The sequence below is a fragment of the Tamandua tetradactyla genome, chromosome 20 (genome assembly GCF_023851605.1).
Source record: "Tamandua tetradactyla isolate mTamTet1 chromosome 20, mTamTet1.pri, whole genome shotgun sequence".
Lineage (NCBI taxonomy): Eukaryota > Metazoa > Chordata > Mammalia > Pilosa > Myrmecophagidae > Tamandua > Tamandua tetradactyla.
The window spans coordinates 19,169,042-19,183,403 of NC_135346.1; the positions used below are offsets into that span (position 1 = coordinate 19,169,042).

At 33.9% G+C, this 14,362-nt stretch overlaps 1 protein-coding gene across 6 annotated transcripts in view; it reads left to right on the forward strand.

Moving 5' to 3' along the window:
• Positions 1-14,362, forward strand: part of MATR3 (matrin 3) — a 29,792-nt gene that overhangs the window by 11,790 nt on the left and 3,640 nt on the right. For 3 of the 6 annotated variants that reach the window (XM_077138609.1, XM_077138612.1, XM_077138610.1), the window contains exons 2-13: positions 75-1,161; positions 5,951-6,012; positions 6,923-6,964; positions 8,268-8,380; positions 8,655-8,707; positions 9,184-9,309; positions 9,724-9,849; positions 10,059-10,226; positions 11,003-11,134; positions 11,896-11,939; positions 12,039-12,414; positions 13,962-14,328. In XM_077138609.1, coding sequence (XP_076994724.1) covers positions 250-1,161; positions 5,951-6,012; positions 6,923-6,964; positions 8,268-8,380; positions 8,655-8,707; positions 9,184-9,309; positions 9,724-9,849; positions 10,059-10,226; positions 11,003-11,134; positions 11,896-11,939; positions 12,039-12,414; positions 13,962-14,328 — 2,521 coding nt within the window. In that variant the 5' untranslated portion in view covers positions 75-249. The remainder of the gene's footprint in view (positions 1-74; positions 1,162-5,950; positions 6,013-6,922; positions 6,965-8,267; positions 8,381-8,654; positions 8,708-9,183; positions 9,310-9,723; positions 9,850-10,058; positions 10,227-11,002; positions 11,135-11,895; positions 11,940-12,038; positions 12,415-13,961; positions 14,329-14,362) is intronic. The other 3 variants (XM_077138614.1, XM_077138613.1, XM_077138611.1) reach the window with 2 other exon arrangements.

The window sequence follows — 14,362 nt, forward strand, 5'->3', positions numbered from 1 at the left end:
TAAGATTTTTTTTTCTTAAAAAAACAGCATCTACTTAAAGGGATTTATGACTAAAATTGCTTATTTTTCTACAGAGTTGTCCGCTGGTTCTCAGCTTGAAGAAGATTCTACAGTCCTTATTGATCCTTTTTCTTGGCGTTACCATTTTTTGAAGCAAAGTTAACCTAGCTTTCTAGTGTGAGTTTTCTTTTTGGCCGTCTTAAAATAATTTTTTTAAAATCTCTAAACTAGTCAAGACATAGTTCTACAATGTCCAAGTCATTCCAGCAGTCATCTCTCGGTAGGGACTCGCAGGGTCATGGGCGTGACCTGTCTGCAGCAGGAATAGGCCTTCTTGCTGCTGCTACCCAGTCTTTAAGTATGCCAGCATCTCTTGGAAGGATGAACCAGGGTACTGCACGCCTTGCTAGCTTAATGAATCTTGGAATGAGTTCTTCATTGAATCAACAAGGAGCTCATAGTGCACTGTCTTCTGCTAGTACTTCTTCCCATAATTTGCAGTCTATATTTAACATTGGAAGTAGAGGTCCACTCCCTTTGTCTTCTCAACACCGTGGAGATGCAGACCAGGCCAGTAACATTTTGGCCAGCTTTGGTCTGTCTGCTAGAGACTTAGATGAACTGAGTCGTTATCCAGAGGACAAGATTACTCCTGAGAATTTGCCCCAAATCCTTCTACAGCTTAAAAGGAGGAGAACTGAAGAAGGCCCTACATTGAGTTATGGTAGAGATGGCAGATCTGCTACACGGGATCCACCATACAGAGTACCTAGGGATGATTGGGAAGAAAAAAGGCACTTTAGAAGAGATAGTTTTGATGATCGTGGTCCTAGTCTCAACCCAGTGCTTGATTATGACCATGGAAGTCGTTCTCAAGAATCTGGTTATTATGACAGAATGGATTATGAAGATGACAGATTAAGAGATGGAGAAAGGTGTAGGGATGATTCTTTTTTTGGTGAGACCTCGCATAACTATCATAAATTTGATAGTGAGTATGAGAGAATGGGACGTGGTCCTGGCCCCTTACAAGAGAGATCTCTCTTTGAGAAAAAGAGAGGCGCTCCTCCAAGTAGCAATATTGAAGACTTCCATGGACTCTTACCGAAGGGTTATCCCCATCTGTGCTCTATATGTGATTTGCCAGTTCATTCTAATAAGGTGAGTTAATGCAACAGATACTTCTAATTTCTTTTACATTGTAGTGCCTATTCTGTTTTTACCTTTATCTTTTACTCTATTTCTGTAGTCTGACATTGAGTTGATCAAGAATTTTTATACTTTGGCATATACTTACTTTATTTGGAAGGTAACTGTTTTTTAGCATTTTAAACCAGGGCTTTACATTAATACAGTCTGCTTAGTTTACTTCTAGCCACAAAGCTGTCATCCACTGGGATTATCTTGTTGGTTTTTGGCATCAGTATGTTCTTCTTAATCATATATTTAAGCAGGTTTTTTTTTTTTTGTCTGCTTTGTTGAATTGTTTTAAGTAATTTTTTTGCAGTCAATGTACTCTGCCATTCAGGATGCTAGATTTCAATTCTCCATCTGTCTTGATTGCTGATTTGTATGTAGTAAAGATGGATTCTTGAACAAGTCTCCTTTTTTCCTTTCTGTGGCTACAGGGAGTTAATGTAGAGCCCTGGTATTTGCTTCAGAATGTTTCATATTTCAGATGAGTTCATTCTTCCTTTTTTAATTTCCCTTTAACACAAACTTTCATACCGTGACTGAAATTTTTCATCATTTTTTTTCTCCTTTTCCACAACTTTCTTAAAACATACTTCAAAACTCACTTTTTATTACCCATATGCATCTATCCCGTTAGAGACTTGGAAAAATCAACTACTGCAGTATCCTGCTCTGTGTTCCTCATAAGCATATTCTTTTTCTGACTTAGGTTTAGATTTCTGGTATAGTCATTTGAACAAAAAAATCGAATTCTCCTTTGCTTTAATTATATGACATCTGGCAAAATGGAAACTTTTTCAACGTGCCAATTTAAATATGTTGTCCTTTCTCTTTCAACTTTTTCAGTGTTACTCATTCTCACCGATTTTTTTTTTCAGTATACAGTGCAGTTGACTGAAAGTCAGCTTTATAGCACTCCACTATCTTGATCTGTAATCTGTGACCATCTATTTTTTCTGGTGTGCTGTATAGTTATTCTAAACTGGAATGTTTTGCTGCCATGAAATTGATTTGATGGTTACTGTTACAGGGCTTTTCTTTACAGTGACATCTGGGTCATTTTCTTTTCATATCTGCTCCTTTGAAATTCATTTTTAGTGGGTATTGATTTTTAAGTAGTCTATATCATGTTTCTAGAATTCTAGTAAACAGTATCACCAGTCATCCCCTTTCCTGTGTTAGGATCTCAGGATTTTTGTCTCTTAGATCATTTAGAGAAGAGACTTCTCTTTGATTGAATTTAGAGTATTTTGGAAAATGTCTTTAAAAATAATTCTTAGCTAAATGTATGCATGTATTTCTATAATATAAACTGGTTTAAATATATAAGTATTTAATCCATATCCAAATGAATTAACAAATGCTAAATTTAGGCCAGAGGTTATTTTCAATTAAAGGAACCGAACCCAAACTCAAATAGTATTTTATTTGATAGGTGCTTTTGTATTACCTTTTTTTTCAAATTTGTTGGTTATACTTAATATAGTGTAGAATTTAATTTAGTCTTTGTTCAAAACTAAATTTCAAGCTTAAGGTCTGGTGTGAGTTGCTTTAATGAAACAATCCATTATACTGTGGTGACTACAATTTTACAGTAGCAGAAATGATGATATGACCAGTGTTCTCAAAGATCTTTTAAGTTCCAAGGAAAATTGCCTGTTTCACTGTCTAAAATGAAAGTAATTTTAGGACACTTAAAATCTTGGCTACAGGATTCATTTATAGATCACTACAGAGCTGTTGGTAGAAGCCTCCTCATCTTGATTTTTAACTTAACTTTGCTGCTTGCACGTAGAAAAGTATAGTGCTATAATGAAACCAAAGAAAAACCATAAGAGGATTTTCATCAGAGAAAAGTTCCTGTTTTTGAATATGATTGTTCTTTCCGAATTTTGCTACCTTCTAGTTCCTGGAGGCTGATTTAAATGGATCTAAATTAATCAAAGAACAGTTTTTAAATATTTGGGGGAAATTTTGTATTTGAGAGTAAAATACCTTAACCTAGTACAAGGAGGTACAAATGTAAAAATGCTTAGGCCCTTTGTTAGTTGTCAAAATATTGGGTGCATTTAAGAAATCTTTGTTCAGTTGTTTGATATACAAAATTTATGATATTTATAAAATGGACCATTTTTAAAGAAAAATTTAAATACCTGGGTTCTCTCAGTGTTTTCTAGTTTCCTTAATGTAACTGATAGTGCTAGAACAAATATGGACCTTAGCAGATGGATCCTTCTCATTTTATAGCTGGGGTAGAAACAATTTAGAGGAAATTGCTGTGGTGTAGGAGACAACAAAAAATTTTTAAACGTTTCATCCTGCTCTCTGGTATTGCTGCATAACTTGGAAAATCTGTTCTTATTACTTAGTGGTAATATTAAGTATCCTACACGATCAGAAAGAAGTTCTTCCTACCATGAAGTAAGAAACTTTTATGTGAAAAATGTCTTCTAATTGATCATCATGGGGGTGTCTTTTTTTTTTAGTAACTTTTCATTGAAATTGCTTTTTTTTCTCTTTCTATGTCATTTTAGAAAATCTTCTCTTTTCTAGAAAACCTTAAAATTCCCTCAAATATCTATCAGTTAAAAGAAAACTTCCCATTACAGCTCTTTTGCTGTCTTGTCACTCAGTTCATGTTTTGCCTTTTGGTAATCTAGATGAGTAAGCCCTTAGATTGTTCTCTTTTCTACCACTCTGGAATGTTTCTCCAAGTTAGCCTTTATTTATATACGTTGTGGTATCTCAAAAGACCCCAAGGTGAATGTAGTATTAAAAAAGTAAATCCTTATCTTTATTTTGGTGCGAGAGTTACTCCAAGGATATGAGTTTTTATAAAGCCCTCTTGACTCTTAGTGGTCACCTTAAACGAAGCAGTAAGAGATCAGATATACTAGTGCAGCTTAATAATGAATGGGTTTCAGTGGTACATATCTAATGTTGTGGTCGTGGCCTTCCTTCTAGCTCTATACTTTTACCCAAATTTGAACCCTTAAAGAGCGTGGGGGATTGGCTATAAATAATTTTTGTTCAGCTACACACCTTTTCCATTGCCTGTGAATTAGAACCATGCCTAATAAGGTATTCTTCTCCCAAACACTACTACTCAAGGGTATTTTTTTTTAAATTTGAAGGTTTTTAGTTAAGAAAAGTCTTAATTAAGGTATTTATTTAATCTCTTTTGAATTTTGTGAACTTTACCTTTAATACTATTTTGCTCACAGCCATTTAAAAAGTGACTCCAATAAGTCAAAGTCTGTTTCTTTGCAAGTAGAAACTTTTTATTTCCTGAATATCTGATTGTAGAGCTAGCTGGAAAGATCTCTTCAAGTTCCTTAGCTATTCACCATTATTTTTGAAACACAATTTAGTTTTGAGATTCATGATGATAGCTGATGGCTAACCAAATTTCTAAGAAAGTACCATTATGTCTTGGTGTATTCCATTTTAGTCTTTCCACTGGGTTTTTAGTTCATTCTGTTAGGGCATAGGGAATGTATGTAAGCTGTTGTAATATGAATCAGTTTTTTAAAATTAGGATCCTGTTTACATAGTACCATTCTGAAGCCTTCCAAAAAGGTATCTTGTTATTTGGTGCCTTATCTTAGCCCAACTCTAAGATCCCCTTAGAACATTGCCTGACCATGTTTTCTATCCCAGATATCGTTCTATCAGGTGATGTGCATGTTGCAGAAGTTAACTGAAGTTGTGGAATTTGTGAAACAATAATAGTTGTAAAGCAAGATGGCCTTGTAAACAGCATGATAACAGTTTACATTTTTTAGTGCTTCCTATATGCCTGACAGTGTTCTCATAAGCAATTTACAATTTTTAATTGTAAAACTTAGAATTAATTTTGTGACAATATTAAGTCACAGTAAATGTAAATAACTTGTACCAAGGACTCATATTTAGCAAGTGGCAGCTTTGAAAATGGAAACTAGGCAGTCTGGTGCCAGAGCCCAATTTTTTTCCTAGCTCCCTTTTTTGTACTCATTTATATATGGATTATTTTCAAAAGAAAGGGAAATTTATTTGAATAAAATAAGAAAAAGTTGACTTATTCAAATGTAAAATAAACCACAAAGGGGGAAATATTGACAGAATTGTTATATGTTTCCCTCTTTATATGTGGGAAATATAATGCGAAGCTAGTTTTTTAATAAGTGAGGAGCCTTTTCTAGAAAAGCCATTCCTTTTCAGCTCAGCTTTTTATGGCTATACACAAATCATGGTACATTTTTTCACTGCATATTAGGAAGTATTCTCGGTACATTGATTAGATTAAAGATTCTATTTTTGACTGATTATGCATCTTTAATGCATGTATATTCTAGAAAAATAGAACCAAACATGGATATTTTAATCATGATTGAAACACTTACGAAATGATTCTAATAATAAAACATGAATACTTCAGTTTGGTCCATAGCAGAAATTCAATTTGCCTAGCTGATTTGAAGGTCAGTTACCACTCTTGATCTCTTGATATTCTATATATGCTTTCCCTGTCAGTTTTGTTACTGTGTTAACCCAGGTTACCCAGTTTTTCCAAGAATGTGCGTAGCGTATTTGAGGGCAGGATCAAGCTACAACAATTCAGAGAAATGGTTTTAAATAAAATCTATATGATTTGAATGGGCAGGTATTCATACAGTGTATGATATTGCATAGAGATTAACGTCCTAGAGTTTGGTTCACATAAATATATTTTGCTTTCTTTTTTTGTTAATTCTACTGATTTACTTTGCTGCAGGAGTGGAGTCAACATATCAATGGAGCAAGTCACAGTCGTCGATGCCAGCTTCTTCTTGAAATGTAGGAGTTTGAAATACCTTTAAAGCATCCTTATCATGAATCAGAAACAGCCATTGATTGATTTTGGGGAGTTCATCATTTATTTCTTATGCATAGTGCCACATAGTTGATATTGTCCAGGCAATACTAATTACAAAAGCATTGTTTATATATGGGATCGCATATGGACTACTAGATGAAGGGGATAGTGATGCCTTGTTTAATGTTATTTTTTAAAGATAAATAAACCTTGGCCCCCTTTTAATAAATTTTTAATAGGTTTAAGGAAATAGCCTTTGATGTGTAGAATATAGAAGACAAAAAAATAGCGCAGAAAGGTCATTAAATTAGAAATTAGTTTCAGGCAGAATCCTTTATGATACAATTTTTGTGATTCTTGAGATACCTTTTCTCTCGATTTTAAGCTGCTAGAATGAAATTGAATTATAAAAGGAACACCCTACCGCAGCAGCATGCAATGCCCATTGACTATCGGAGTGGCGATTTTCACATATGCCTGGCTCTTTGAGGCCTCTCCTTTCTTGTGCCACAACTCAGCTCTGTTCTTGGTATTTGAGTTTGGAGAAGAAAAACCTGTGGGCTCTTCTTGCTTCCTTATATACTATATAACTCATGTTTCCAATTCTTCATGCAGCAACTTCCTTCTTATGATAGAGGAAAAAAAGTTGTTTTGGTGCACATTATCTACAGATTCAAGCACATCAAACGAATTTATTCTCATTTGGATTATTTTGAAATTTTTCTTACCTTTGGAAATAGCTATATGACATATTTTAAAAACTAATGTTTCTAACACTAAGGTACTCAGATAACTTTACTAATAAAATAATCTCTGTTTTAGAGGCCAAACGAGGCTACTTTGTGTAACGGACAGTTTTATTTTAAAGTTAATTTTCTGGTCTTTTTAAAGCTACCCAGAATGGAATCCTGACAATGATACAGGACACACAATGTAAGTTAAAATTTTTTAAGCTATTGTTTGTAAAGGAGATCAGTGTAAGGAATTCAGATTTAACTTTAAATATTTCATGAACAAGAATTTTAAGGATTTCTTTACTGAAAATGAGAGTTTGGTAAAAGTTCTTGTGGTTGAAAGAATTTAGAAAAAAATTGTAATAATTTTTATTTTACTGCTACTTTTACAACACTTCTTCACACATAAATTATCCCCAAGGCTGAAGTCGTAATCATACAAATGTGCTTTAATGATAAGTCTTAATTATTATTTTTTTAATGAATAATGTAGTTTTTTTCTAATTAAAAAATTTTTTTAGGCGTAACAAACGAAAACATTCTTACCATATGATCAATCATTCCATTCTTGGTATATAATCAATAACTCAAAATATCATGGCATAGTTGTATATTAATCACCATGATCATTTCTTACAACATTTGCATCAATTCAGATAAAGAAATAAAAAGAAAAAACTCATACACACCATACCCCTTACCCCTCCTCCCTCTCACTGACTGCTAGTATTTCCATGTACCCAATATATTTTAGCCTTTGTTTCCCGTTTTATTTCTTTATCCCTTGCCACTCCCTTTCATTGATCATTAGCATTTCAATCTACTAAATTTAACATTTGTTCCCTCTATTATTTATTTATTTTTGATCTATGTGTTTTACTCATCTGTCTATACCATAGATAAAAGGAGCCTCAGACACAGGTTTTCACAATCACAGTCACATTGCAAAAGCTATATTATTATACAATCATCTTCAAGAAACATGGCTACTGGAACACAGCTCTACATTTTCAGGCAGTTCCCTCCAGCCTCTCCATTACATCTTGACTAACAAGGTGATATCTATTTAATGTGTAAAAATAGCCTCCAGGATAACCTCTTGACTCTGTTTGGAATTTCTCAGCCATTGACACTTTATTTTGTCTCATTTCTCTCTTCCCCCTTTTGGTTGATAAGGTTTTCTCAATCCCTTGATGCTGAGTCCCAGCTCATTCTAGGATTTCTGTCCCACGTTGCCAGGAAGGTCCACACCCCTGGGAGTCATGTCCCGTGTAGAGAGGGGGAGGGCAGTGAGTTTGCTTGTCGTGTTGGCTGAGAGGGAAGAGAGAGGGGCCACATCTGAGCAACAAAAGAGGTTCTCTGGTGGTGACTCTTAGGCCTAATTTAAGTAGGCTTAACGTATCCTTTTTGGGGATAAGTTCCATATCAGCAAACTCCTAATAAATCTTAATTATTTTTGATGGACCTCTTTATGGTGCTTTATTTTATTTTCGTAATCCTAGGGGAGATCCATTCATGTTGCAGCAGTCTACAAACCCAGCACCAGGAATTCTGGGACCTCCACCTCCCTCATTTCATCTTGGGGGACCAGCAGTTGGACCAAGAGGAAATCTGGGTGATTATATAAAGTCCATATTAACCTTTATCTAAGAGCTTTAGCCACAGAAATTAAATATCGTGGTTACAGGCAAAAGACCAATTGAAATATAATTCAGGAATAACATTGCCTTGTAAGACAAAATAGTCATGATACTTGTAATATTTCTTCATTTGTTTTGGAAGAGTGCCCATGTTTTCGTTTGTTTTTTTAATTAAAATAACTTTATAATAGCAAGTGTATTTATTAACAGAACTAAAAAAAAAATACTTTCCTTCTCCCCCTCTTGAAGGTGCTGGAAATGGAAACCTGCAAGGACCAAGACACATGCAAAAAGGCAGAGTGGTCAGTAATACAGTTCTTGCTTTTACTGTACTTACTATAATTGGGGAATGTGTGTGTGAATTAGGTATCATAGTGCTTACAGTAGGAGGATTGCTGTTGTTTTAAAACCATCAGGTTTTCATAACAGTTAAAACTTTATTGTCAGATTATAGTGTTGCGATCTCACCTTGATTCAGGAGTTTTAAGAACTTTGTTATCCAGGTGCTTATACTCTGTTTGACTTTTAAAACTAGTGCAGAGACTGTTTTCTGCCACATTTAGGTAGTGTAGCTTTTTGGTTGTAGTCAAAAAACTTTACCCCGGCAACAGTTGAGTTGGTATAAAGTTTTAAAATTCCTTGGGACATTATAAGTTAATTGTTGTTTTAAGTATTTAACCTGTTCTGGTTAATTATAGACTATAAAGATCTAATGTATAACCAGTGTCTTGTTGCTTTTAAAGAGACCTACTGACTTAGTTTTTTCCCAAACTTCTAGGAAACTAGCAGAGTTGTTCACATCATGGATTTTCAACGAGGGAAAAACCTGAGGTACCAACTGTTACAGCTGGTGGAACCATTTGGAGTTATTTCAAATCATCTGATTTTAAATAAGATTAATGAGGTATGAGTTGAAATAAACATTATTTGTTCATACCACTAAAATACTTCGTAAAGAAACTAAATGATTTTATATTAAGAAAGGTAGCTGAATGTTAATCTTTTTAAATCAAATATAAGAAAATGTAAAAGAGAAAAAAGCCAGTAATTTAAGTATAGTCAATAATATTAATTTGTACTACTGATGGATTATGGGTAACTATATAAATTATGATTCTTAAGCTACAATTGTCTTTGTTATTATATTACTTATAATGGCTTTAAAAGGAAAATTGGAGACCCATTTCATACTTCTGCTAAAAGTAGTGCCAAAGCATCATTTCAAATGCAGTACAATATAGTAAATGATAAAATAACTTAGTACTATGAAAGACTTTGGGTGATATGTTGTTTAGAAGTTAATTTTGTGTAATTTCAGGCATTTATTGAAATGGCAACCACAGAAGATGCTCAGGCTGCAGTTGATTATTATACAACCACACCAGCGTTAGTATTTGGCAAGCCAGTGAGAGTTCATTTGTCCCAGAAGTATAAAAGAATAAAGGTAATTTGAATATCTAGTTTTTCCATATTGTATATAACCCAATATTTTAATATATCGTTTTAGTATTTTAACTTTTGTCTATTTAAAATTACTACTAGTAAATAGGATATTGTTACATTACTGACTTCTCTTATCACATATTTACCAACATTTAACTTGACTTTTCCTTTTTTTTTATTTTTATTTTTTCCTATTTATTAAAAATAAAGAAACCTGAAGGGAAGCCAGATCAGAAGTTTGATCAAAAGCAGGAGCTTGGACGTGTGATACATCTCAGCAATTTACCCCATTCTGGCTATTCTGACAGTGCTGTCCTCAAACTTGCCGAGCCCTATGGGAAAATAAAGAATTATATACTGATGAGGATGAAAAGTCAGGTAATATATATATGTGGAGGGAGGTTTTGAAAAATATTTCTGAAAGTGGTTTAAGATTTTTCAGTATATTATATATCAGTGAAGAAAGGAGCAGGGAGATTTTCCATACAGTAATGAATGTTGACTTTTTAAAGTCCTAGTTTAATGTTTATCCATGGTAAAACATTCACTAAAGACGGAAAAGTATAAAGTGGACACACACACACACCCATTCCTTGGAAATTATATTATACTAAGTTACTTTTCAACTTTATACATGACTCCATTGAATGAACTGTAGTGTATTTAATGTCTTGCGCTGATAGATATTTATAATTGCTAGTTGGTTTTTTTTTTGCTTTACCTTTAGTGCTGCTATGGACTTAGCAGCCTAAAGATCTTTGCATATTTTTATGTATATAATTATAGAATAAAATTTCAGAATGGTGGTTCTGAATCTGAATATTTGCATTCTTTCATATTGCCAAATTGTAACTGAGCAAGCATCCCAAGTTTGTATCCTTCTAGATTTTTCTTGCAGTATTTTGATTACTATCTTCTAAGCTTATTGCTTGAACTGCGTTTTTGCATGAAGACTAAATATAAATGATGCTTGGTGCTACAGTGATTCTTGGGGACTTTGTAAATCTGACAGGTTGTCCATATTAAATTCAGTGACTCTTATCTGCAACTCTGTGCCAGAGATTAGAGTTTCCTAATAGGTAGAGGAAAGTAATAGTAAAACACTAGAGTACTGTAAAAATCTGAGAAATAATACCCTTCCTGATTTTTTTTAGGCCTTTATTGAGATGGAGACCAGAGAAGATGCAATGGCAATGGTTGATCATTGTTTGAAAAAGGCCCTTTGGTTTCAGGGGAGATGTGTGAAGGTTGATTTGTCTGAGAAATATAAAAAACTGGTACTGAGGGTATGTAGTGATTGATTTGGCATCATTAAACTTATTTTTTGTTTTTCAGCGTATTTCAAGCCCCTCAACATTATTATAACTTTTTTTTATTTGATTTTGATTCCTGAATGAAATTGACCTTATTCTGGTCTTCTCCAGTAGCAGAAGTGTTTTAATTTGTATTCTGTAAATTGTACCTTCATTAATTTTTGTCTATTTAAGCTTTTATTTTAGCAGAATTCTTCCAACCATAAATGTTACAAACCACTGTTCTCTCAGAATGATTTTTGTGATGAACCGCTCACCATAAGCTTGAATACCTGGATATAATTATAGAAATTGAATAAACTGAGATGATTATAGTTTACTGTGTTACAGTGGTTACTGTTTACTAGCTAATTAGCAAGTAAAATCTTTTGGAAATTATATAATTCTTAAGGCAGTGAGTATTTTAAAAAAGAGAGAGAGAGAGAATGATTCCCTTAAATTCAAAAGAGGCCTTTCTTTATGCTTGTTTAGTAGAGTATCTTCTTAATGTCCTATTGTAATAAAGTTTCCATTCCCAAAAGCTTTTTGGCTCTTAGATTAACTCGGTTCTCCATCATTCCAGGCAAGAACTCTGCCTGCTAAGCCACTGTGTGACTCTTGATTTTAAATTCCTCTCCATTTATGCCTTAATTTTAGGGATAGTTACTAATTTTTATTTAATGTAAGTATTGTATAATCTGGAGATTTTATTTTTGAATTCTGTCGTTTAACTTCTGTAAAACTTTATCTTCTAGATTCCCAACAGAGGCATTGACTTACTGAAAAAAGATAAATCTCGGTAATTTTATTCCATGTTTACATGCACCTAGTATATTAAGTTTTTCTTTTTCTTTTTCCCAACCAAGAGAAATTAATTGGTATGTATTTTTGATTTCAGAAAAAGATCTTACTCTCCAGATGGCAAAGAATCTCCAAGTGATAAAAAATCCAAAACTGATGGTTCCCAGAAGACTGAAAGTACAGGTGAAGGTAAAGAACAAGAGGAGAAGTCAGGTGAAGATGGAGAAAAAGACATAAAAGATGACCAGACAGAACAGGAACCTAACATGCTTCTTGAATCTGAAGATGAGCTACTTGTAGATGAAGAAGAAGCCGCAGCACTGCTAGAAAGTGGGAGTTCTGTGGGAGATGAGACCGATCTTGCGAATTTAGGTGATGTGGCTTCTGAAGGGAAAAAGGAGTCTTCAGACAAAGCTGTGAAAAAAGATGCAAATGCAAGTTCTTCAGCTGCAGCGAAGAAAAAGTTTAAAAAGGTAAAGAAAGATTTTATATTGACTGGTTTTAATTAAAAAAACTAGATTTGATAAATGTTTCAGAGTATTTACCCTAGCGGAATCAAATTAAGGAAAATTAAGCCATTTATATCAGGGAAAAATTAGACAAACCATAGTTTTTGAAATTTAAATATAAACTCTGCAATATATAGATTAAATAGGACTTTTTTTTATTATAGTTGCAAAAATTTCAAGTTGGAAGGGGAATTTTTTAGTAGAAGAAGGAGGACATAGAAACTATATATATATGCACCTGTATTTTAGTTGATAGTGATTAAGTACTTGTAGTCACCCTTATAGTACAGCTTGGTTTTTCTTTCTTTTTTTTTTACATGGGCAGGCACGGGGAATTGAACCCGGGTCCTCTGGCTTGGAAGGCAAGCATTCTTGCCTGCTGAGCCACCGTGACCCACCCAGTACAGCTTGTTTTTAAAAAGATGGATTGTGAGTTTATAATAAGTTAAGTGAGCCAAAGTACCAAAACAAATTTGCCACTCAAAATTTGTTGAATTTATCTTCCAGCTTGAGAAAATTAAACTTTGTTAAATGCTTTCATAGCTTTTTGAAAAACATTTTTATTAGAAAATATGTCACATGAGTGGCTATAAGGTGACTGCCAATATAAAAATGCATACATGTATGCACATACGGTATTATAAAGAATAGTAAAGCAAATGATCCATGTACTAATTATCTCCCTTAAGGATTATACCATGCCTTTGAAGCCCCGTATGCTAAATGGCTCTTGATATGTAGAATGAAATGAGATTTTTATCAATCCTTACCCCATTGGTTCCTTCTAAGGAACATTCACCAATTAGGGAAAAAATATTTACCTCCAGGATTTGATGACTTGGTCAAATAATTTAAAGTTATCTGACAACTGGAGTGAATGATTATTGTGTAATAAATTTGCACACTTAAGAGCTGCAGTTTTAAAACATTTAGTGCATGCTGTAACTTTTTTAAAGCTTTTTGTGCATAGTAATTAACTTTATCCTCACAATAGCCATATGTGATAGGTGTCATTGTTACTTGCATTTTGTAAATGAGGACGTTGAGGCACAGAGAATTCCAGTAAATTGTCTTAGTTCATATAACTAATAAGTGACAGAATCACAAGTTTGAGCTGAGACAGGGTCCAGACCTTGTTTCTTAACCACTACCCTATTTTAGACTAAGTGTTCTCTAAATGAGTTATAATCTCATTGTAAGGTACTGTCTTAACAAAGGGTACTAGTAAACTATTTTTATCAGTTTAGTTCTTTGACACATTTTCTAGCAGCATAATCTTAAAAACTGTAGACCTGCTCTTTGTGGGACAGGTCTTCTATTATTTAGTTTAAAAACAAAAAAAAGCAGGCTAAATTGCTAAAAGAACCACCAGTGATCTCGGGAGAGAAAAGAAAAAAGTTTTTTGAGAGAATGAATAAAGACAAAGACGCTATCCTTTTCCCTTCAAGTAAAGCACATGGAAGGGATACTGCAGAATAATTGTTGCAGAGTAAATTTGTCTTTCTTAACAGCGTCGTTTCCCAGGGAGTATGGAAGGTTTTGTCACTCTAGATGAGGTTGGTGATGAGGAAGATTCGGAGCTTCAGAAACTTCGTAAATCGGGCATGGCATTTAAATCTGGTGACAAAAATGATGATGGTTTGGTTGAAATTAAGGTGGACAAGATGGAGGAACTTGACCAAGAAAACGAAGCAGCGTTGGAAAATGGAATTAAAAATGAGGAAAATACAGAACCGGGAGCTGAATCTGCTGAGAGTGCTGATGATCCCAACAAAGATACAAGTGAGAATGCAGATGGCCAAAGTGATGAAAACAAGGAGGACTATACAATTCCAGATGAGTATAGAATTGGACCATATCAGCCCAATGTTCCCGTTGGTGAGATTTAAGGCTTTGTTCTTCCACTTCTTTC